This window comes from Leptopilina heterotoma, unplaced genomic scaffold (genome assembly GCF_015476425.1).
Source record: "Leptopilina heterotoma isolate Lh14 unplaced genomic scaffold, ASM1547642v1 Lhet_68, whole genome shotgun sequence".
NCBI classification, from domain to species: domain Eukaryota; kingdom Metazoa; phylum Arthropoda; class Insecta; order Hymenoptera; family Figitidae; genus Leptopilina; species Leptopilina heterotoma.
The window spans coordinates 2,280,010-2,302,584 of NW_025111157.1; the positions used below are offsets into that span (position 1 = coordinate 2,280,010).

General features: G+C 21.9%; 3 protein-coding genes across 6 annotated transcripts in view; all 3 read left to right on the forward strand.

Moving 5' to 3' along the window:
- The first annotated feature begins 81 nt into the window (after positions 1–81).
- LOC122510453 (tumor protein p63-regulated gene 1-like protein) lies at positions 82–9,126 on the forward strand. 4 transcript variants are annotated; one of them, XM_043625108.1, is made up of 7 exons: positions 82–455; positions 631–859; positions 2,118–2,294; positions 2,413–2,514; positions 3,038–3,171; positions 5,343–5,543; positions 8,734–9,126. In XM_043625108.1, exons 1-6 carry the CDS (start codon positions 368–370, stop codon positions 5,528–5,530), a joined length of 918 nt encoding a protein of 305 aa, XP_043481043.1. In that variant the 5' UTR covers positions 82–367; the 3' UTR covers positions 5,531–5,543; positions 8,734–9,126. The 4 variants fall into 4 exon arrangements, with proteins under 4 accessions (XP_043481043.1, XP_043481042.1, XP_043481040.1 ...); XM_043625107.1 differs by having other exon boundaries at positions 8,794–9,126; XM_043625105.1 differs by lacking the exon at positions 8,734–9,126 and having other exon boundaries at positions 84–455; positions 5,343–5,915.
- Positions 9,044–14,730, forward strand: LOC122510451 (glycoprotein-N-acetylgalactosamine 3-beta-galactosyltransferase 1-like). Its single transcript, XM_043625103.1, has 5 exons — positions 9,044–9,156; positions 10,032–10,948; positions 13,683–13,975; positions 14,049–14,348; positions 14,383–14,730. Exons 2-4 carry the CDS (start codon positions 10,114–10,116, stop codon positions 14,247–14,249), a joined length of 1,329 nt encoding a protein of 442 aa, XP_043481038.1. The 5' UTR covers positions 9,044–9,156; positions 10,032–10,113; the 3' UTR covers positions 14,250–14,348; positions 14,383–14,730.
- A 412-nt stretch (positions 14,731–15,142) lies between these two features.
- LOC122510448 (hemocytin-like) overlaps positions 15,143–22,575 on the forward strand; it is a 39,564-nt gene continuing 32,131 nt past the window's right edge. Inside the window, exons 1-8 of the mRNA XM_043625100.1 lie at positions 15,143–15,323; positions 15,425–15,604; positions 15,882–16,009; positions 16,097–16,256; positions 20,759–20,886; positions 21,024–21,119; positions 21,193–21,542; positions 21,703–22,297. Of these exons, the coding sequence (XP_043481035.1) occupies positions 15,232–15,323; positions 15,425–15,604; positions 15,882–16,009; positions 16,097–16,256; positions 20,759–20,886; positions 21,024–21,119; positions 21,193–21,542; positions 21,703–22,297 (1,729 nt within the window). The 5' untranslated portion in view covers positions 15,143–15,231. The remainder of the gene's footprint in view (positions 15,324–15,424; positions 15,605–15,881; positions 16,010–16,096; positions 16,257–20,758; positions 20,887–21,023; positions 21,120–21,192; positions 21,543–21,702; positions 22,298–22,575) is intronic.

A 22,575-nucleotide genomic window follows, 5' to 3' on the forward strand; every position in this document is an offset into this window, starting at 1 on the left:
AGGGATTTTTTCGCTGAGAATTTAAAAAAGAGAAAATTTTTTGATTTTTCTATAATATATTATTTTTGTTGACTCTGTCGACTCTGTCGATGAAGTGCAAAAGAAGTGTAATTTCTTTATTTCTTGTGACATACTAATTTTTTTTACCCAGAATAATAATAAAGTAATAAATATATACTATGCGGTCGACGCCATTTTTAAATGTAAATAAATAAAGTTTCTAACCTCACTTTTATTAGACGGGACGGTAACGCGCACTTTTGACTTTGACATGTTCTGTGATATAATTCATATACAATTCATATAATTTGATTATTTGATAAAATTAATAAAATTTAAGAAGAATTTTTATTTTAACGTTTATATCATGATGGACGATACATTTTTGGATGATGGAATTGGAGTGCATTTTGATAAAGCAACATTAGAAATGAAAAAGGAGAACGAAAATTCAGGTAAATGTAGAATTTAATTTCATGTATCTTTTGTATGCAAAATATTAATTGAAATTTATGTAAAATTCATTTTTTTCACAACTAAAAGAAGGAGAAATGATTCGGAATTCTTGTTTTTGAAGTTTAAACAGTTTTTTTTTGTTTTGGACAATTTAACGTTTAATTTTATCAACAGGTACCACAAGTACCACAGGCACTACAAATACAAAACAAAGTACAGAAACGACAAGTGGATTAACAAATTCATCAGAATCGAAACACGTTTCAAATATTCCTTTCAGAATAATTGATGTTCACAATTATTTCTCAGACAGAGAGCAAGTTATAGAAAGAGCTTTAAAAGATTGTCAAAAGGAACTCGTGAACAGTGAAGAGACACTTTTGGGAAGTTGGCTATTAACCGAGTAAGATTATAATTATTTATCTCATTTCATCTTTAATTAGTATTTTATTTATTTATTTCTTATTATTACTTACTTTTTATTATTATTTCACTGTTTTTTGAAGGATATCAAATTGAGACAAAAAACGTAGCAAAATTGTTGCGAAGCAACATTTTGATATGTTTTTTGTCTCAATTTGATATCATTATTATTACTTATTAATAAATTATTCTTATTATGCTAATTAAAAAATTTGTTATTTTCAAATATAAATTTTTGAATAATTTCCTAATCAAAATTAAAAAATCCACTTATTAAGTACATAATTAATTATTATTGTTTATATTTTCAAAAATTTAAATATAATTTTTCGCAAGAATTCAATTATTTTAAAAAATAATAACATTCTTCGAAAGAATTCAATTATTTTCAACAAAGTTTTAATCCAATTTCACGAAAGAATTCAATTATTTTCTGAAATTTTAATAAATCCATTCAAAAACAATTCAATTATTTTTTTAAATTTTAATGAATCTTTCACAATTCAATTATACTTTTAAATAGTAAAATCTTTGCAAAAATTTAATTATTTTCAATAGAATTTCACGAAAGAATTCAATTTTTTTCTAAATTTGTTTATAAATTTTTTCAAAGTGTTATAAAAATTTTAATAAAATTCAATAATTCAGTTTTTTAATTTCAATTATTAAGAAACACGATTATTTTTAAAACTTGAAAGAAATTGTTTATAAAATTGAGTTAACTGTAAAAATTTTCAAATAAAATTATTAAAGCATTTAAAAACAAAATTAAAAGAAATTCTTTTCAAGAATTCAATTATTTTCATAAATAATACAATTCTTCGAAGAAATTCAATTATTCTCAAATTTTTTGATAAAATTCGTTGCAAGAATTCAATTACTTTCATAATTTTCATAAATAATAAAATTCTTCGAACAAATTCAACTATTCTCAAATTTTTTGATAAAATTCATTGCAAGAATTTAATTATTTTCATGAATAATAAAATTCTTCGAAAAAATTCAATTATTTTCAAATTTTTTGATAAAATTCGTTGCAAGAATTCAATTATTTTTAAAAATAATAAAATTCTTGGAATAAATTCAATTATTCTGAAATTTTTTTATAAAATTCGTTGCGAGATTTCAATTATTTTCATAAATAATAAAATTCTTCGAAGAAATTCAATTATTCTCAAATTTAAAAAAAAATCAAATCTATTGCTTCAAGATTAATCTAAATAAATTTTTCCCTTTAGAATAAGTCTGTGGGACACTGAGAAGGAAAGGCTGATTTTACTGACAAAAGATTTTCTCTTCTCTGTAAAATACGATCTCATTTCGTTGAAAATTTTGGAATTCAACAAAGTACCAGTAATGGAGATTGACACACTTCTCTACGGGGATTTAATTTATCCCTCGAAATCACTTTTACCGTAAGTTATCAAAATACAAATTGAATTTTCAATTAGAGACTTTTTTCTCGAAAATACAGGAAATTGTTTATCGAATTTAAAACATGAAATTCAAGTGTGAATTGAAATGATTTTATAGAAGATTGAATGGATTGGCCGAAGGATTTTCTTCCTTAATTAATTGCGCTATCCGTCAAGAATGGTCGTCCTCTTTATCTGGCTTGACTCATTTCGAGTCTAGGTATCGTGACAAACTTCAAAATCAAATGTTTAAATTTTAGTTCTATTCAAATATTTTCCGTTCAGTCGGTTTTTGCAATATTGTGTTTTTTTCGCTTAGTTAATTTTTTACGCTAGTTTTTTTTTAATTTTTCATTAGGAATTATGATCCCCACGTTCTGAGAGTTCAAATGAAGGAAATATTTGTTATTAATTTTCAAAAAAATAACTAATCACAATTAGATATTGAAAACCGAAATTTTACATTTGGAAACTCAGTAATTAATTTTCTTGCTAGTGACGCAAATCTATTGGAATAAAAATTTAATTTGTTGAAATAAATAAACTTTATTATTTGAACGATCAAAACTTTAGTATCTAGGAATTTTCAGCACGAATTTCGATTTTCTTTTTTGGTTCTTTTCTAGTAGATTGAAAATTACATATATTCTTTTCCTGATAGTAGACAATTTTTTACATTTTTCCCCTGAATATAGATTTTTGTTATTGATTTAATGAGAGAATTAAAATTTGTTTGAATACAGAAATCGAAATATGATCGGTATGAGAATAATGTGGAATAAAGGACAACCTCTTCATTTGAACAAAAAGTGGAATCCTTTCGCAAAAAATATCCCCTGGCTCACTTATACAAGTCATCCGCTTTATTGGCATAAAGGTATTTAGACAAGAAATAATATTAAATAAATTTTTAAAAAAACAATCTGCAGGGTGCTACGCAACCTGGAAATGAAAGGGAATTTTATGCGTTTACAATTTTCATAAGTAGTTAAACTTTAGAAGATTTTGATTTTAAATTTTGTACAATTTCAATTTTAAATGAATTTAATTAGAAATATAAAAAACTTAGATTTAGAAAAAAATTTTTAAACTAAAATTCTTCTGAAATTAGTTAAATTTTTAAATATATATTTTACTAGTTTTATTAAAAATAATGGATTTATAAAGGAATTTTAGTTAAAAACACTAAAACAAATTGAATTTTGAAGCAATTACAAATGATTGCAGAAATTCAATTATTTTCAAAAATTTTAATTATTTTCAAAAACTTTCCTCAATTCAATGATTTTTAATATCTACTACTTTAATAAAAGTTCCTAAAAGAATTCAATTAGTTAAAAAAATTTTTATTAAAATGCTACGAAAACATTTAATTATTTTCATAAATAATAAAACTCAATGCTGAATTTCAATTATTTTTAATAAAATTTTAATGGAATTCCTAGAAAAAAGTTATTATATTCTTAAAAATTTCATTCAAATTCAGCAAAGAAATTTAATTATTTTAATAACCTCTGTTAAAATTTATTTTTTACAATTTAAATATTATTTTCAATACATTTTTAATTAAATTTCTTTAAAGAATAAAATTATTATCCAAAATTTTAATGAAATTCTTTGCGTAACAATTCAATTTTTTTCAAAATAATGTTAATAAAATTCTTCGTAGAAATCCAATTATTTTTAATAATTTACAACAATTCTCGTCAAAATTTCAATTATCTTTATAAATAATAACATTTTTCTCCGAAATTCAATTATTTTCAAAACTTTTAATAAAATTCATTGCAAGAATTGAATTATTTTCATAAATAATATAATTCTTCGAAGAAATTCAATTATTCTTAAATTTTTTTATAAAATTCGTTGCAAGAATTCAATTATTTTAAAAAATAATAAAATTCTTCGAAGAAATTCAATTATTCTCAAATTTTTTTGATAAATTTTTTTTCCAAGAATTCAATTATTTTCATTATTTTTATAAATAATAAAATTCTTCGAAGAAATTTAATTATTCTCAAATTTTTTTTATAAAATTCTTTGAAAGAATTCAATTATTTTCATTATTTTCATAAATAATAAAATTCTTCGAAGAAATTCAATTATTCTCAAATTTTTTGATAAAATTCGTTGCAAGAATTCAATTATTTTCATAAATAATAAAATTCTTCGAAGAAATTCAATTATTTTCAATTTTTTTTACAAAATTCTTTGAAAGAATTCAGTTATTTTAATTTTTTTTCAAAAATAATAAAATTCTTCGAAGAAATTCAGTTATTCTCAAATATTTTGATAAAATTCGTAGCAAGAATTCAATTATTCTCAAAAATAATAGAATTCTTCGAAGAAATTCAATTATTCTTCAACTTTTTGATAAAATTCGTTGCAAGAATTCAATTATTTTCATAAATAATAAAATTCTTCAAAAAATTCAATTATTGAAAAATTGTTTGATTAAATTCTTTATGAAAATTTAACTTTAAGAAACATTCAATTATTGTTTAATAAAATATTTATTTTTATATTTAAATAATTGAATTTTCGCAGAATTTTCTAATAAATATTGATTTAAAAATGAATTTCAAATTAAAATCTTTGAAAATTGGAACTTTTCATACTTTTAATTAAGAATTCTATAGAATTAATTTTTCTCAATAAATTTAATGGAATTTTTTAAAATTGTTTGAAGTTTTTAATTTCTAATGAATTTAATTGAAGAATGTCAGAATATTCGAAATTTCGTAAAATTAAATTGTAAACAAAAGAATTTGAAAATTCACAATGAACTTTTTTGAAAATTATTTTTAAAAACTTGACATAAAGAAGAATTTTAGTTGAAAATTCTAGAATTGAATAATTGTAATGATGAAAATAATTTTTGAAGAAGTTACAGTAACAAAGTAGCAAGTTTTAATTATATTTATTTAAAAATGAATTAATTGATGTTTTCGAATAATTTTCTTTTTTAAAAACCTCAAAAAGTCAGAGACTTTGAAAAGAGCGAAAGCTTGGTGGCCATCCTGAATCTAAAAAAAATAATAATTTCAGGTTCGGAAACCGATAAAACGAAGTACGACGTTAAAGGCCTGGAAGAAGCTCTACAATCCATAATTCCAGAACACAGCAGTAAATTAAATAGACCGATTATCATTGAAAATTATATAGGTATTTGCTCTCTAATTCACAATAGAAATTCCCTGGGATTCTTTAAAATAAGAGGAAAAGTCAGTTTCTGATTTGTAAATTTAGGTAATTACAATCCTAACATTTTCTATGTGACTTTTAATCGATTTCCAAGTTACGAAAATATTTACAAAATTTACAATTTATATACAAATATTTAGTACATATATATTTGTCTACATTTAATTATTAACAATCTAACTATCTTTCTGCATGAATTGTAAATAATTTATTAGTGAACTGTTAACAACCGGTTTTTGTTCATCTCGAGAAAGATTTAAATGGATAAAGTCATCTCTTGCATAATCAAGGAAATCTAGTCGTTAAATATTAATCTTTTTCTATGAGAGAAGAATATAGCAAAAAAAACAATATTATATGTGAATAGACTTTTCCATCGGAAAATATTTTATTTAATATAGACAAATTTTTAAGAAACTGATAAAGTTCTTCCTTTCCAATATACAAATTATAAAAATCAAGTTGTAGAAAAAATATTTCTGTAAGATACAAAATATTCCAATTTTTATGATAATCGAATTTCAAATTTCTCTAAAGAGTAGATATAATAATCGATTTTTAATATTAAAATACGAAAAATTGAAAAATTATACTGTACGTAGTTTCATGAATAATATTTACTATATCTAATTATTAATTTTTTAAGAACGTTAGTTTTAGAGAATATTTTAATTTTCCATTTTACAAATTCAATTTTCAATTCAATTTCGATTAAATTTTTTGGATTCTAAATAAGTATTTGAATTTAAAGTTTTTAAACTGAAAAAAATATTTACATTATTAAGTCGGCCTAAAAACACACATTTCGTCGATTGAGAATTTATATATATTTTCAGAATTATTATAATAAATGTTAGTAAAATTATATGAATAAATTAATATATATTATCGAGATTTATTATATTTTATTAATAATAATAATAATAATAAATAATTACATTATAATAAATAAAATAAAATTATACTAAACTGTTAGTAATTTACTGGTTTTCATTCATTGCAAACCATTTTTTTTCTAAATCTAGAGAATTTTCTTTCTACTTTATTTTTATTAAGTTCAATTAAGGTTTAATTAGTTGAAATTAATTATATTCTTCCTATGTGTTAATAATAATTTTTATTCGGTTCTCGGAAGAAACCACAAAATTTTCATTTTGAGTTTCATTTAATTCTTTCTTTCGAGAATCGAATAAAAATTATTAAGTTTTATTTAGTTTTATTAAATTTATTAACATAAATTTCTTTTTAATTAAAATTTTCTTATTAATTTAATTTTTATTCACAGGTTTTAATTGAAATGCGTGTAGAAAATTTGACTAACCGCAGGCATCACAGTTGGTCCCCTTTTCCACTTTTGTCCTTATTTGACCTTATTTCAATTTTATCACCTTTTTCACCTTTTTGACGATTAGTTTACAATTTACAATTTTATCGTTTACAAATTCCATAAATAGATGAACTTGAAAAGATTTTAATTTCAAATTTTAGTATAAAACTTCAATTTTGAATGAATTTTATTAGAAATTCTAAAGAACTTAAATTTTTGCCAAAATTTTCAAAATTTAAATAATTCTGAAATTAGTTAAATTTTTTAATATATATATATTTAATTAATTATTAAATATAATGAATTTATCGAGGAATTTTAGTTGAAAATACTAAGAAAAATTTGAATTTTGGAGAAGTTTCAAATAATTGCAAGAATTCAATTATTTTCAAAAATAATAAAATTCTTCGCAGAAATTCAATTATATTCCAAAATTTAAAGAAATTCTCGTCAACATTTCAATTCTCTTTATAAATAATAAAATTCTTCTTCAAAATTCAATTATTTTCAAAAATTTTAATAAAATTCTTGGCAAAATTTAAATTAATTGCAAATATTTTACTAAATTCCATTATTTAAAACACAATTTTCACAAAAAAATTTGAAAAAAATCAATTATTTAAAAAAATTTTTATAAAATTATTCGCAAGAATTAAATTATTTTAAAAAAATGAATAGAGTTCTTCACAAGAATTCAATTATTTTCATAAATATTAACATTTTTACGGGGATTCAATTATTTTCGTAAATAATAAAATTCTTTTTAGGAATTCAATAATTTTCATAAATAATAAAACTTATCCCAAGATTTCAATTATTTTTAATACAATTTTAAATGAATTTCTCGAAAAAATGCAATTAATCTTAATTATTTTATTAAAATTTTTGTAAAGAATTGAATTATTTAAAAAAAGATTTTGACATAATTTGTTTATTAGAATTTAATAATTATTTTTAGTACATTTTTAATTAAATTTCTTGAAAGAATTCAATTATTTTCAAAAATATTAATAAAAAAACTTAGGAAAAAATGTTTTTAAATTATTCTTCGAAATTCAATTATTTTCAAAGATTTTAATAAAATTCTTGGCAAAATTTCAATTATTTGCAAAAATATTCCTAAATTCAATTGTTTAAAACACAATTTTTCAAAAAAATTTCATAAAATTATTCGCAAGAATTAAATTATTTTAAGAAAATGAATAGAGTTCTTCACAAGAATTTAATTATTATTATAAATAATAAAATTCTTCTCAGAATTTTAATTATTTAAAAATTTTTTAATAAAATTCGTTGCAAGTATTCAATTATTTTCATAAATAATAAAACTCATAGCTTAGTATTTTTCATAGTATTTTTAATACAATTTTAAATATTAATAAAAATACTTTGGAAAAGAATTGAATTATTTAAAAATTTTTTTTTAAATTCTTCTTCGAAATTCAATTATTTTCAAAAATTTTAATAAAATTGAAATTATTTACAAAAATTTTTCTAAATTCAATAATATTCAATATCTACTATTTTAAATAAATAATATAAATAAATAAATAATTAAATTCATAAATAAATGTGATAGAACATTTTTTTGAGTATCTAATCAATTTTAGACTGAATCGCAGAATATTCTTTAGGGAAAAAGTCGAAATTTTGTCTTAAAATCAGGGAAAAGTCAAGAAAAAACAAAATTAAATTTTCGTGTCAACTCTGATTAAAATCGAATCATTTTTAAAAAATTTTCTGAAAGCTATAATAAAAAATTTGAATTATATATATGCAAGTTGTATAAACAAATAAATTTTTATTCCCTTTTTGAGAAAAAAAAATTCCCCTTTTCACCTTTTTTTGAGGAAAAATAGTACTGTGATACCTGCTGACGTATAAAAATAAGTTTTGAAACTGTTTCAGAATTTCAAAGGAGGAAAAATGAATAATATTGTGTTTTAATGGATATCGAAATTTTTTTAGTTTTGTCACTTTATAAAGGAACTCTGAATGGTACGTCACTGCTGAATGAATGAATTGACCAGGGACTGAAAAAGTTGGATTCTCTTTGAACTTTCACTTCCCAAGTTTGTTCCCCTCTGAATCATATTCCGACAACCTGTTATATACGCAATATGTATGTGCTCCGAATGTTTTAAAATGCCAGTGTGAAAAAAAAATATAACAAATGAGCAGACATGTGAAAATGAAGAAACAAAATTGTTGACAATATATTTTTGTCACTGTTTTCAAAAATAAAGGAGAAAGAAATGAAAAGCGAATACAAATAATGCGAAAAATGGGAAATTTATAATATTTAAAAATATACACAAAATTATAAAATACGTAAGTTTTTCTCATTTTTGAATATTTTTTATTAAACAAGGCAGTTTTTTTACTAGACAGTTTTTTAAATCAATTTTTTTTTGTTAAATCTCTGCACGTACGGTTTTAATTAATATATTTTGCACGATTAAAAATAGCACTCGGTTCACGTTGATTTAATAACAATGTAAATTCAAAGTTAACAACTGGATAAGTTGTAAACTTGTTGTAAACTTGTTATAAACTTGTTATTACTTTTTAATTATTCTACGCAATTTAAAAATTAATTTTTATTTCCTTAACCTCTCTCTCTCTCTCTCTCTCTCTCTCTCTCTCTCTCTCTCTCTCTCTCTCTCTCTCTCTCTCTCGAAAAATATTTGTTTTTATTTTATTTGTTTAATTCTTCTTAGTCTTATTATTTGTGAGTATACAAGGACACAATTTTATGTTTTCCTCAATTTTTTTATTATACAATAATAAATTTTATTTTTATTTTAAGTGTCTAATAATAAGTTTATCAAGTTCTATTGTGATGAAAATCTTATTTTATCTTTATTTGTCCAAGAATTATTTAAATCTTTCAGTTTCTTCTTTTTTTTGTTTCTCGAAGTATTTTTAAATTTTGTTTAAAATTCCGACGTAATTCTTTTGCAGTAAGTTATGTGTTTTGATAAGAGTTTGATTTTGTAAAAAATAAATTTTAAAGTCTTCTTAGTGCAATAAGCCAAGTTTTATAGAAAACAGTGAATAGAATTTAGTTGAAAGTGTAAATTAATTTTGAAATCTAGTAATTTTCTTTTTGATAACAATTTGTTGGAAAAAAAGCATAAATTTAATGTGATAACGAACTTTTATCAGACATTTCAAAACACTAACAAGTAATTGTTTTTTTTCAGATTAGAGACGATGAGAAAATTTTCTTTACAAATTTCCAAAGTACTACTGCGAAATTGAGAATTTTGAAAAATTTCTTGAAAAATGACGACAAATATTGTGATTAAAGAGAGAATAGTATTTCTTCTGGGATTTGGGGCCGGATTCTGCGTTACACTCTTAATATATTTAATGAAATACTCGATAATTCCAGACTGTGATAATGTAAAATCGACAATTACAAATGAAGAGAATAATTTCGATTATAATAAACTCGTTGGATTGTCTAGAGAGAGTGTAAAATTTGCTGTTTGGTTGAAGGAGACAACGGAAAATCTCGAGGAAAATGTTTCCTATGAAAAATGGCTCGAGAGGCAAAATACAAAAATTGGAGAAATTCATGTGGATAAAGATGATATAAATTCTGACAAAAAAATAGAATCAAAATGGTTAAGGAACAAGGTACACGTGACTTGTGTTATTTTCGTCGAAAAATTAAAATTGGCTCAAACTATAGTCGACACTTGGGGCAAGCATTGTAATAAATTATTATTTTTTGGAAAAGATTTACAAGATTCCAAAGTACCTGTGATAAAATTTGATGTAAAACTTACATCCTCCTGGCAGCTTTTGTGCGAATCGATGAATTACGTATTTAATGAAACGAAAAATGTTGAAAATGATTTGGAATGGATTATATTTGTAAGAGATGATACGATGGTGATTCCGGAAAATTTACGATATCTCGTGGCTCCTTTGAATTTCAAACAGGATTATTATCTTGGTCATGCAGTTTCGTTGTGGGGTCAGGATTATAATGTAGCCGAGGCCGGCTACGTACTCAGTAAATCGGCTTTTGGTAAAATTGTCAAAAAATTCGATAATTCTCAAAAGTGCGCGTCAAGTGGAAAATTTTGGAAAAAAGAAGATTTCTATCTAGGTAACGTGTTAATGAATCATTATTTCAAAAATTAATTTTTCAATTAAATCAAAATAATGAAAAAAAAAATTAAATTTTTATTGAATTCATAACAAAATTCTGAATTTTAGTGTCTTAAAACTTTGAAATTACCAAGAATTTTATTTAAAAAATCTTAACATTTTTCTATTTTTGCCAATAATTTATATTAAATAATTTAATTTTTAAAGAACTATCAAAAAATTATTAATTATAAATTATTTATTGAATAATTTTAACTTCGAAATTTCAAAAATAATTGAATTTTAAAATATTATGCTGTAAATGAATAAAAAAAAAATAGTTTCAATTAAAAATTTTAGAAAATTTGTATTTTTCATGAATTTATAATTAGAAATTTTAGAAGTTGGATTTTTGTAAAATTTTAATTCAAATTCTTTTGAAATTAGTTGAATTTTTTAATATATTTAATTATTAATTAATTATTGAATTATTTACAATAATTGATATAGAGATGAATTTAGTAAAAAAATCTACAAAAATAATTCAATTTTGGAAAAGTATAAATACTTGCAATCTTTGAAAATTATTATTATTATTATATTGTTTTGAAAAACTTTAGTAAAATTCTTCGAAAAGAATTAAATTATTTTAAATTTAATTTCAATAATCTTTATTACAAAAATTAAATTATTTTAAAAATTTAGAAAAATTTAGAATTCATTATTAAAAAAAAAATAAAATATAAAAATGAAATATCAAATACAAATATTTACAATACAATTTTAATTGCATTCCTTGAAAAAATTCAATTATTTTCGAAAATTTTAATAAAATTCTTAGCAAGGTTTCAATTATTTTCATAATTTATAAAATTTTTCAACAGGAATTTAATTATTTTAAAGAATTTTAATAAAGTTCTTCACAGATATTCAATTATTTTGAAAGATGTTGATAAAATTATTTATGAGAATTGAATTATTTTCATTATTAATAACATTCTTCTCAGGAATTTAATTATTTCAATGAATTTTATTAAAATTCTTTGTAAGAAAAAGATTTAATTATTTTTATAAACAATACAATTCTTTTTAGGAATTTAATTATTTTTATGAATAATAAAACTCATCGCAGAATTTCAATTATTTTTAATACAATTTTAATCGAATTTCTCGAAAAATGTAATTATTCTTAAAAATTCTATTAAAATTCGTCGAAAGAATTCAGTTTTAAGAAACATTTGATTATTCAATAAATTATTTATTATTCGTCGCAGAAATACAATTATTTTGAAAAATTTTGGTTTAAATTCTTTATTGAGAATTCATTTATTTTTAATACAATTTTTATAAAATTCTTTCCTAAATTTCTATTATTTTTATAATAAATAAGATTTTTCGAAAGAATTCAATTAATTTAAAAGTATTGTCAATTATAATATTCTTCGCAGAAATTTAATTACATATTTTCAAAATTTTTGATAAAACTCTTTATTAGAAGTTAAATATTTTTTTGAATACATATTATTTTAATTCAATTTCTTGTAAAAATTAACTTATTTTTAAAGATTTTAATTAAATTTTTCGCAAGAAATTTAATTATTTATATTTAATAATTTTTAATTTAGAATAGAATTCCTTCGAAGATTTTTATTATTTAGAAATAAATTTGAATTCTCGCGAAGAATTTTGTTAAAAATTTTAATAAAATTCTTTTTAAAGAATTTTTTTGAATTTTTTTTTTAAATAATGTAGTTTTTTCAATTTTTTAAAATAATCGTGTTTAATAATAATTGAACATTTAATTATTGAATTTTATTCAAACTTTAGAAAATAATAAAAGTTTTCGAAAAATATTGTTAAAAATTTTTTCAAAATTGAATTCTTTCATGAAATGCTATTAAAATTGAATTAAAAATAATTGAATTTTGGCGAAGAATTTATTAAAATTGTAGAAAATAATTGAATTCTATTGAAAAAATGTTATAACGAATTAAGAAAAAAATTGAATTCTTTTGTAAAATTTTTTTGAAATTTTCATAAAAAATAATTGAATTTTTGCAAAAAAATTTACTATTTATAAAAAGAATTGAATTCTTACGAAGAATGTTATTTATTTAGAAAAATAATTGAATTCCTATGAAGAATTTTATTGAAATTTTTGAAATTAATAAACAAGAATAATTAATTAGTAAATTAGTTAATAATTGAATTTTTTTAAAGTTTGAATCTGAAATTATTCAAAAATTCATAGTTGAAAATAAAAAATTTTGTAATTCAATTATTTACAGATCCATAATTATAAAGGAATTAAGAATTCTAGAAAATAATAATTGAATTGAAATGAGGAAAGTTATTTTGAAGAAGTTACAGTAACAAATATTTTTATAAGTTATTGAATTTGAATTTTTTGAAGAATTTTAATTCGTACGGAAAAATAATAATGATTAAATATATTTATTTAAAAAAAAAAGTTATTGATGTTTTGGAATAATTTTACAAGTAAAGAAATTCTTAAATAAATGTAATAGAACATTTTTTTGAGTATTTAATTATTATTTTTAGAGTGAATCAGAATATTCTTCAGGGTCAGGAAAAATGTCTAAATTTTTTCTGGAAATCAGGGAAAAGTCAGGGAAAGACAAAATTAAATTTTTGTGGCAACTATGATTAAATTGATTATTTATTTCATGAAATTAATTTAAGAATTATCAATTAGTAATGATTAATTATTAATTATTATTTATTGAATGCAGGTAAACATTTACGCACAATGGGAATTCATCCTTCAGACACAAGGGACACATTGAAAAGAGGAACTTTTCATGGATATTCATTGCAAATTTTATTTTGGGGAATTGCAAAACCAGGTCAATATTGGACCAGAGCTCTTTATCCGCCAGGAGTTGATTGTTGTTCCACGAGATCAGTGACTTTTAATGCAGTTGATTCCAGTAAAATGTACACTCTAAATTATCTTCTTTATTATTTAAACAGTATTTTGAAACCTGCAATACATGAAAGTAAATCAATTACATCGGATGACAAGGTAAATCAAAGAAATGCAAAATGAGAAAAGATTTTTTAAAAACTAAATTGATAATTCTTTTTCTTATTTTCAGGTGTGGCAAAAAGTTTTAAAAGATGAATTTGGCATTGAAAACGTCACAGAAATTACCAACGATCAGTATTATCAATTATGGAGAAGAAAATATTCAGAACCAGAAACATTCATGCAATCTAAAATTTACAATCCATTCTCGTCTTCATTGAATAATATTCAACAGGATGAACTCTTTTTTGATGAGAGAAAAAATGTCTAACACTGTTTTTTTTTATTTATTAGACTATATTTATTTAAGTACAAATTGTACATTAAGTACAAATCAGAATCTAAATATTTACAAAGAAAGACTGCAAGATTTTTTTTTTTTTTTTTTTTTTTTTTTTTTTTTTTTTTTTCTGCATTAATAGAAATTGAAACTGATACGTCCATTTTATGAAGTTTTATAACTTTTAATATTTTTTTTATAATAATTGTCCAAGTTGGCAAATGAATTTTAATTCTTTTATCATTAATCGTTAACAGTTATAATTGTTAACAATTAGTAACTTTTTTATTAACTTGTTGTTAATTAACTGATATATTTTATTAATCAAATTCAGTCATCTTTAATATTTTATTAAAATTAGTTATAATAATAAGTTATAATTATAGATAAGAAAAAGTGCTTTATTAGAAAATATTAGTCTTGAAATAATTTTTATAAGTGCCTTATAATAAAGTTTATAATCTTTCTACAATATTTTTTAATTAACTAAAAATAAAAATGCAATTTGTCGTTAATGATTGTTAATTTTTTAGTGATTTCTCCTTTTCTTAGTGCGTGCAGTTTTTATCTAATCTCAAATGAGCTGGCTGTGACACAATTAATTTTTGACAGGAAATTTAAAAAAAATACAAATAATATCCAGACGGAATGAAAGGAATTTAGATTCTTCTATATAAATAATTGATTTATTATAATTGAAATTTAGAAAATATTTTCTTTTATCATCATTGGAGATTATTCTAGAAAAAAAGTTTCGTTTCGCTAATTATTTAATTAATTGGCGATAACAGGGTGACCTGTTTTTTTTTTATTATCAAAACCGACCTACATTTATCAATTTCCCTTTTCCGTTTGTGACTTGTTATAAAATGGGGTGGAAAAATTATGTAAATCTCATTTTAATTTTGGCGTTGAATGACTTATTTGAGAAATACTGAGAAGATGACTTAAACAGCTAATAAGTTTTTTAAACATGAATTTCAAGTTTATCTTTTGCTTTTTTATTTCGATCATTGTATTTACAACCTCATCTCTTGGGGACGATAATCACTTTGATGAAGAAAGGTGATTTTTTTTGTATTTTTATTCAGAAGTTTCTAAAATTTTCTAATTATTTGACAAAGTGTTTGATAAAAAAATATTGATTGAAAATTGATTTGTTCCAGAGATGATGACACAATTAACGATGCTCCTTATTCAAAAGGGGTGAAAGGTGGAGTAAAAGGCGGAGTAAAGGGTTCCAGAAAAATTCCTTACAAAAAGAAGATTAAAATTGGTTGCACTCCGACACCTGATGCACCAATTAATGGCGATATTAATTGTTCCACCAATGGATCTTCCGTCCGGTGAGTAATAAATAATTTTCTTTATTTTTATTTCAATTTTTTAATATAAATCAAAAAACTTAAATTAAAAAGAAGAAGAAATAAATTTTTTTAAATAAATACATTTTTTCATTAAAAATTTAAAAGAGGAATAAATACATTTTTTCATTAAAAAATTAAAAAGAGGAAGAAATAAAATTTTTAAATAAATAAATTTTTTCTTTAAAAATTTAAAAATTAAAAAAGGAAGAAATAAATTTTTTTTCTTTTAAAATCATAATTTTTTATTTTATTTTAGTGATTGTCGAGCAACGTGCAAGACAAATTATCAATTTCCGAATGGAAAAACGGAACTTTTGTTAATTTGTCAAGAAGAAGAATGGCAAGTTGAGGCAAATGAATGGAAATCATTACCACATTGCGAACGTAATTTTATTATTTTTCTTTACATAAATTTATTATTTTTATTTAAAGTATAAAGAAAATTTCTAACTAATTTTTTTTTCTTTTCAGCAATTTGTGTGCCTCAGTGTCAAAATAATGGAATGTGTATTGCTCCAAATCAGTGCGATTGTCCGGATAATTTTTCTGGACCTCAGTGTCAGTATGAAAATAAACCTTGTTTGAATTTGCCACCAGCGATATTGAATTCCAAAAAACAATGCAATACCAAGTGAGTTTAAAATAATAATTAGTGAATTCGAAGAATTTTATTATGTATTTACGAAAATAATTAAAACTGCAAAGAATAAAATTTAGAAAGTTAATTGAATTTTATGAAGAATTTCTTACAAGTATTTAAAATAATCGTGTTTATCAATAAATGTAATTAAACACTTACTTTTTGAATTTTATTAAAATCATTGAAGATATTAAAATTATTATTAAAAAAAATATTAAAATATTATCTTTGAAAATAATTGAATTTTTTCTTAGAATTCGATTACAATTTTTTTTTAAATAATTTAATTATTTCAAGGAATTTTATTAAAATATTGAAAATAATTGAATTCTTTAGAAGAATAGACACTGTTAAAGGGTTTTGACAATAATTGAATTCTTCTAAACAATTTTATTGGAGTTTTTGTAAATAATTAAATTCTTTGGAAGAAATTAAGTTTTTTAAAAATAATGCACTTTTTTAATCATTTTAATTGGAAATTTTGAAAATAATTAAATTCCTGAGAAGAATTTTATTATTTATAAAAATAATTTAATTCTTTTGAGAAATTTTACTATTTATAAAAATAATTGAATTGTTTCGAAAAAATAATTAAAATTTTTAAAAATAGTTGAATTCATTTGAGAAATTTCATTGAAATTTTTGAAAATAATAATATTTTTGGGAATAATATTATTATTTATGAAAATAATTGAATTGTTATAAAGAATTTTATCAAATTTTTTTAATCTAATAAGTCTCAGAAATTTAATTGTTTCCAAGAATATTACTCAAAATTTTTGTCAAGAATTTTATTAAGTTTTAAAAATAATTTAATTTCTGCGAAGAATTTTATTATTTATGAAAATAATTGAATTCTTTCGAAGAAATTTTACCAGTTTTTGGAAAATAATTGAATTCTTCCGAAGGATTTATTAAAATTTAAAGAAAATAATTTAATTCTTTCGAAAAACGGTATTTATTTATAAAAATAGTTCAATTCTCATAAATTATTTTATTAACATTTTTCAAAGGAATTAAATTTTTGCAAAGAATTTTATTAAAATTCTTTAAAATAATTAAATTCCTGCTAAAAATTTGATATAAATTATGAAAATAATTGAAATCTTGCTAAGAATTTTATAAAAATTTTCCAAAATAATTGAATTTTTTGGAGGAATTCAATTAAAATTGTACTGAGAATATTTCAATTCTCATAAAAAAATTCATCAAAATTTTTCAAAATAATTGAATTTTTTCAGAAATTTTATTAAAATTTTTAAAAGTAATTGAATTCTTTTTTAAGGATTCATTGAAATTTTAGAAAATAATTCAATTCTTTCAATGAATTTTAATAAAATTTTTAAGAATAATTACATTTTTGGAGGAATTCGATTATAATTAATTAAATTAGGGATTTATTAAAATTCTAGAAAATAATTGGAGTCTTTCGAAATATTTTATTAAAAATTTTTATAAAATTGAATTTTTTTTGAGGAATTCAATTAAAATTGTATTGAAAATATATCAATTTTTCTAAAGAAATTCATCAAAATTTTTCAAAATAATTGAATTTTTTCAGAAATTTTATTAAAATTTTTGAAAGTATAATTAAATTCTTTTCTAAGGATTTATTAGAATTTTAGAAAATAATTCAATTCTTTCAATGAATTTGAATAAAATTAATTAATTATTATTAAAATTAATTAAATTAAGGATTTATTAAAATTTTAGAAAATAATTGGATTCTTTCGAAATATTTTATTAATAATTTTTAAAAAATTGAATTTTTTCGAGTAATTCAATTACAATTGTATTGAAAATATTTCAATTATCATAAAGAATGTAATCCAAATTTTTCAAAATAATTGAATTTCCGCAAAGAACTTTATTAAAATTCTTTAAATTAATTAAATTCCTGCAAAAAATTTGATAAATCATGAAAATAATTGAAATCTTGCTAAGAATTTTATAAAAATTTTCAAAAATAATTGAATTTTTTAGAGGAATTCAATTAAAATTGTATTGAGAATATTTCAATTCTCCTAAAGAATTTTATCAAAATTTTTCAAAATAATTGGGTTTTTTGCAAAGAATTTTATCAAATTTTTAAAAATAATTGAATTTTGTTGATTAAAATTTATTGAAATTATTAAAAATAATTGAATTCTTTTCGAACGATTTATTAAAATTCTTCGCAAAATAATTGAATTCTTTCGAAGAATGTTATTATTTATGAAAATAATTAAAATGTTGCGAGGAATTTTTATTTAATACATTATAATAATCGTAAGTTTCCTTTCCGTTAGCAAATTATCTGCATTCATTTGTTTGTTTTGAAAATTTAATTTTGTGGGTCAAGTATTGGCATTTTTTATATACTTTTTAATGTCAAACTTTTTAATGTGGAAAATACTTTACTTATTAAATTGTCTCGACTCTTTAGTAGAAAATCTAAAATTATCAAAAATTCGAAAAAATTCAAAAATTCGATTTTCTTAAAATTCAACATTTTTTCCTCTCTTTTATGGGATTTAGCTTCATTATTTTTGTGCTTTTGGAAAATACTTTACTTATTTAATAGTCTCGACTCTTTGGTAAAAAATCTAAAATTATCGAAAATTATCAAAAATTCAAAAATCCGAATTTCTTAAAATTCAACATTTTTTCCTCTCTTTTATGGGATTTAGTTTTATTATTTTTGTGCTTTTGGAAAATACTTTACTTATTAAATTGTCTCGACTCTTTGGTAAAAAATCAAAAATTATTAAAAATTATCAAAAATCCGAAAATCAGATTTTCTTAAAATTCAACATTTTTTCCTCTCTTTTATGGGATTCAGCTTCATTATTTTTGTGCTTTGGGAAAATACTTTACTTATTAAATTGTCTCGACTCTTTAGTAGAAAATCTAAAATTATCAAAAATTCGAAAAAATTCAAAAATTCGATTTTCTTAAAATTCAACATTTTTTCCTCTCTTTTATGGGATTTAGCTTCATTATTTTTGTGCTTTTGGAAAATACTTTACTTATTTAATAGTCTCGACTCTTTGGTAAAAAATCTAAAATTATCAAAAATTCGAAAAATTTCAAAAATCCGTTTTTCTTAAAATTCAACATTTTTTCCTCTTTTTTATAGGATTTAGCTTCATTATTTTTGTGCTTTGGGAAAATACTTTACTTATTAAATTGTCTCGACTCTTTGGTAAAAAATCCAAAATTAATGAAAATTATCAAAAATTCAAAAATCCGAATTTCTTAAAATTCAACATTTTTTCCTCTCTTTTATGGGATTTAGCTTCATTATTTTTGTGCTTTTGGAAAATACTTTACTTATTTAATAGTCTCGACTCTTTGGTAAAAAATCTAAAATTATCGAAAATTATCAAAAATTCAAAAATCCGAATTTCTTAAAATTCAACATTTTTTCCTCTCTTTTATGGGATTTAGCTTTATTATTTTTGTGCTTTTGGAAAATACTTTACTTATTAAATTGTCTCGACTCTTTGGTAAAAAATCAAAAATTATTAAAAATTATCAAAAATCCGAAAAATCGAATTGCCTAAAATTCAACATTTTTTTTTGTCTTTTATGCCATTTAGCTTTATTATTATTTGAATTTTTATTCAAGAGAAAAAATGGAAAACTGAAAAAATTTAGAAACTTTTAAAAATTCCAGGCCTTTTCCATGATTGCCCTGATTTCCAGAAGCCTTTTAAAAATTCCATACCATTTTCATGATTTTCCAGATTCTGTGGGAACCCTGCTTTTGTCTGACTTTCTTCTAAATTATCGAATTCAGTGATTTCTGTGGTGAATTTGGTTAAGTTGTAAAATGATTAATTTCTATTTGAATTCGTTTTTTTTTTTTTTGAATGTAGAAAATCTGATGTTAATTTAATTCTTTTTTCGTTATGCACGGCAAAAAATATTTAGCTGGATGAACTACAGATTTCACTTTAGTAGCGAAATTTTTCAGTGCTTCAATTAATACTTTCGTTATTCTAGAGAAACTTATCGCTATTTCAAGTAAAACTTTTTTCATTGTGTAATAATTATTATTTCTTTGAAAAGTATTTATTTTTAAATGGCTTTATAAAATAAGCAATGCAAAAGATGACCCAGATACTAATTGTAATTGTTCTAGCCATAGTTTAAGTCTAGTAATGTAAATTCTATTTAAATTGAGACCATTGAGTGAAATTATTTGAATTTTAGTTAGTTAAATCTCTTTGTTAGGTTATAATAATTATTTCTTTAAAATTTTTTAAATTGTTTAAAATAAGCAGCCCCATACAACATTCCCGCGCGCTTGCGCGCGGATAGTTTGGCTAGTTCATCTAATAAAAATCAAATTCAAAAATATCAATTCTAACATATTGTTTGAGACAGAAAAGTAATTTCCTTTTTTTCCAAATTAAAAATGTTAATGAAACCAATTTAAATATTCAAAAGAATATTTAATTTGACAATTTTTTTTTTAAGTAAAACCGCAAATATAATTCTTTTTATAGACGATGCACCATCGAATGCTTGAAAAATCACACTTTTCCGGACGGATCTTCAATTACGAATCTCGTTTGTAAAGATGGAAATTGGCAGCCAACACGAGCCGATTGGGTTTCTATTCCTGATTGTATTCGTAAGTTTAAAAGAATTTCTTATAATTAAATATGTAGTAATAAAAATAATAAATTGTCAAAAATTAAAAAAAAATACTTTTCCTATATTGAAAAAGAATTTCTATTTCTATAACAGTAATTCTAATGAATTTTTCAGCCGTTTGTTCTCCGCCTTGCAAAAACGGAGGTATTTGTCTTTCAATGAACACATGTCAGTGTCCACAAAATTTTCGAGGCTCTCAATGCCAATATCGTAAGGAAATAAATTTAAAAAGTACTCTATTATAATTTACAAAATAAATAATTGTGGTAAATTTTCTCTACAGTTGAAGATACGTGCACTGCTGACAAATTGGGCTTCAATGGTGGTTACCAGTGCAGTAGCGAGGAAGATTCATATTCATGTGTAATTCACTGTTCACCAGGAGTTGATTTTGAATTTCCACCGGCTGTGAAGTACACTTGTATGTATGATAAAGGAATTTTCGAGCCACATCCAATTCCTCAGTGTCTAGAAGAAAATGGAATGAAATTATTGCCAATGGACAAAGAAAAAACTCCCGCCTACGATTTATTCAATAAGGGAAATTCTTCTGGAGTTCAAAAAGGAGCCTATCAAAATATTTACCCTTCAACTTTACATCATGACTTTGACAATACGTTCAAAGGACAAAAGGTGAGTATTTTTTCCTGTTTTTTACATTATTAGTTATGATAATGTAAAATTATTATATATTTTTATATATTTTATTTTGTTTCGTGAAAAATTCTGAGAAAATTCAAAAATATATTTTTTTTACTTTAGACAGAAAAATAACATAATTTTTGTTTTCTAGAAACCTCACCACATTTACGACACGACGGAAAATAAAGTGACTTTCATAGAAAATAAAAGACCAGAGCCAAGAATGTGCATCACGTGGAGTGGTATTCACTATAAAACGTTTGACGACGAGATTTTTAGCTTCGAAAGCGAATGCGCTTATACATTAGTGCAAGAGTCGCAAAATGGACTTTTCACCATAACAATGAGAAATAATCCTGAATGTAAAACATCGTCAGGATTATGTCATCGAATAATAAGTATCTTCATTCAAGGCAAGGAATACACAATTTCACGGAATAATCACGGAATTCCGGAACTTCAAAGTGCGAGGAAAGTACTTCCGATACCAATTCAATTGCCAAATATTCGTGCTGACTGGTCGGCTCATTTTGTCGTCGTTAATTTAGATACAATGGGAATTAGTCTAAAATGGGACGGTGATTTATTGGTGCAAATTGAAGCGTCCGAGTCACTTTGGAATAAAACTGTTGGACTCTGTGGTAATATGAATGGAAATATTGACGATGATTTGATAACGAAAGAGGGGACGAGACCGAAAAGTATCGCCACATTTGCCAGCAGTTGGAAAATACAAAATATTGGAGGTAAATCTGAAAAATTCATAGTTATAGAAATTGTGACTCGCTCTCGAGAAATGTACAATTATTTTGCAAATTATAGATTTCAGGCTTTGCATTCTACTACTTAAACCGTATTTAGTACTTTTTTTATGTTATGCTACTATTTGAGTACTTTTTTTAGATTTCAGCCACTAACAGCTACTACTTCTGTTTTTTTTTGAGAATTTCCACTAACTTACATTCGCTAATACTAGAAATCAAAAAAATATTCTCAAAAATTATAAACAAATTCTTTAAAACGA

Excerpts from the sequence above, each read along its gene's own strand:
- LOC122510451 (XM_043625103.1), top strand. The coding sequence starts at position 10,114 with ATGACGACAAATATTGTGATTAAAGAGAGAATAGTATTTCTTCTGGGA. Across the intron at positions 10,949-13,682 it reads AAAAGAAGATTTCTATCTAG|GTAAACATTTACGCACAATG; the intron begins GTAACGTGTTAA and ends TATTGAATGCAG. Across the intron at positions 13,976-14,048 it reads CAATTACATCGGATGACAAG|GTGTGGCAAAAAGTTTTAAA; the intron begins GTAAATCAAAGA and ends TCTTATTTTCAG.
- LOC122510453 (XM_043625108.1), top strand. The coding sequence starts at position 368 with ATGATGGACGATACATTTTTGGATGATGGAATTGGAGTGCATTTTGAT. Across the intron at positions 2,295-2,412 it reads CCCTCGAAATCACTTTTACC|AAGATTGAATGGATTGGCCG; the intron begins GTAAGTTATCAA and ends ATGATTTTATAG. Across the intron at positions 3,172-5,342 it reads TCCGCTTTATTGGCATAAAG|GTTCGGAAACCGATAAAACG; the intron begins GTATTTAGACAA and ends TAATAATTTCAG.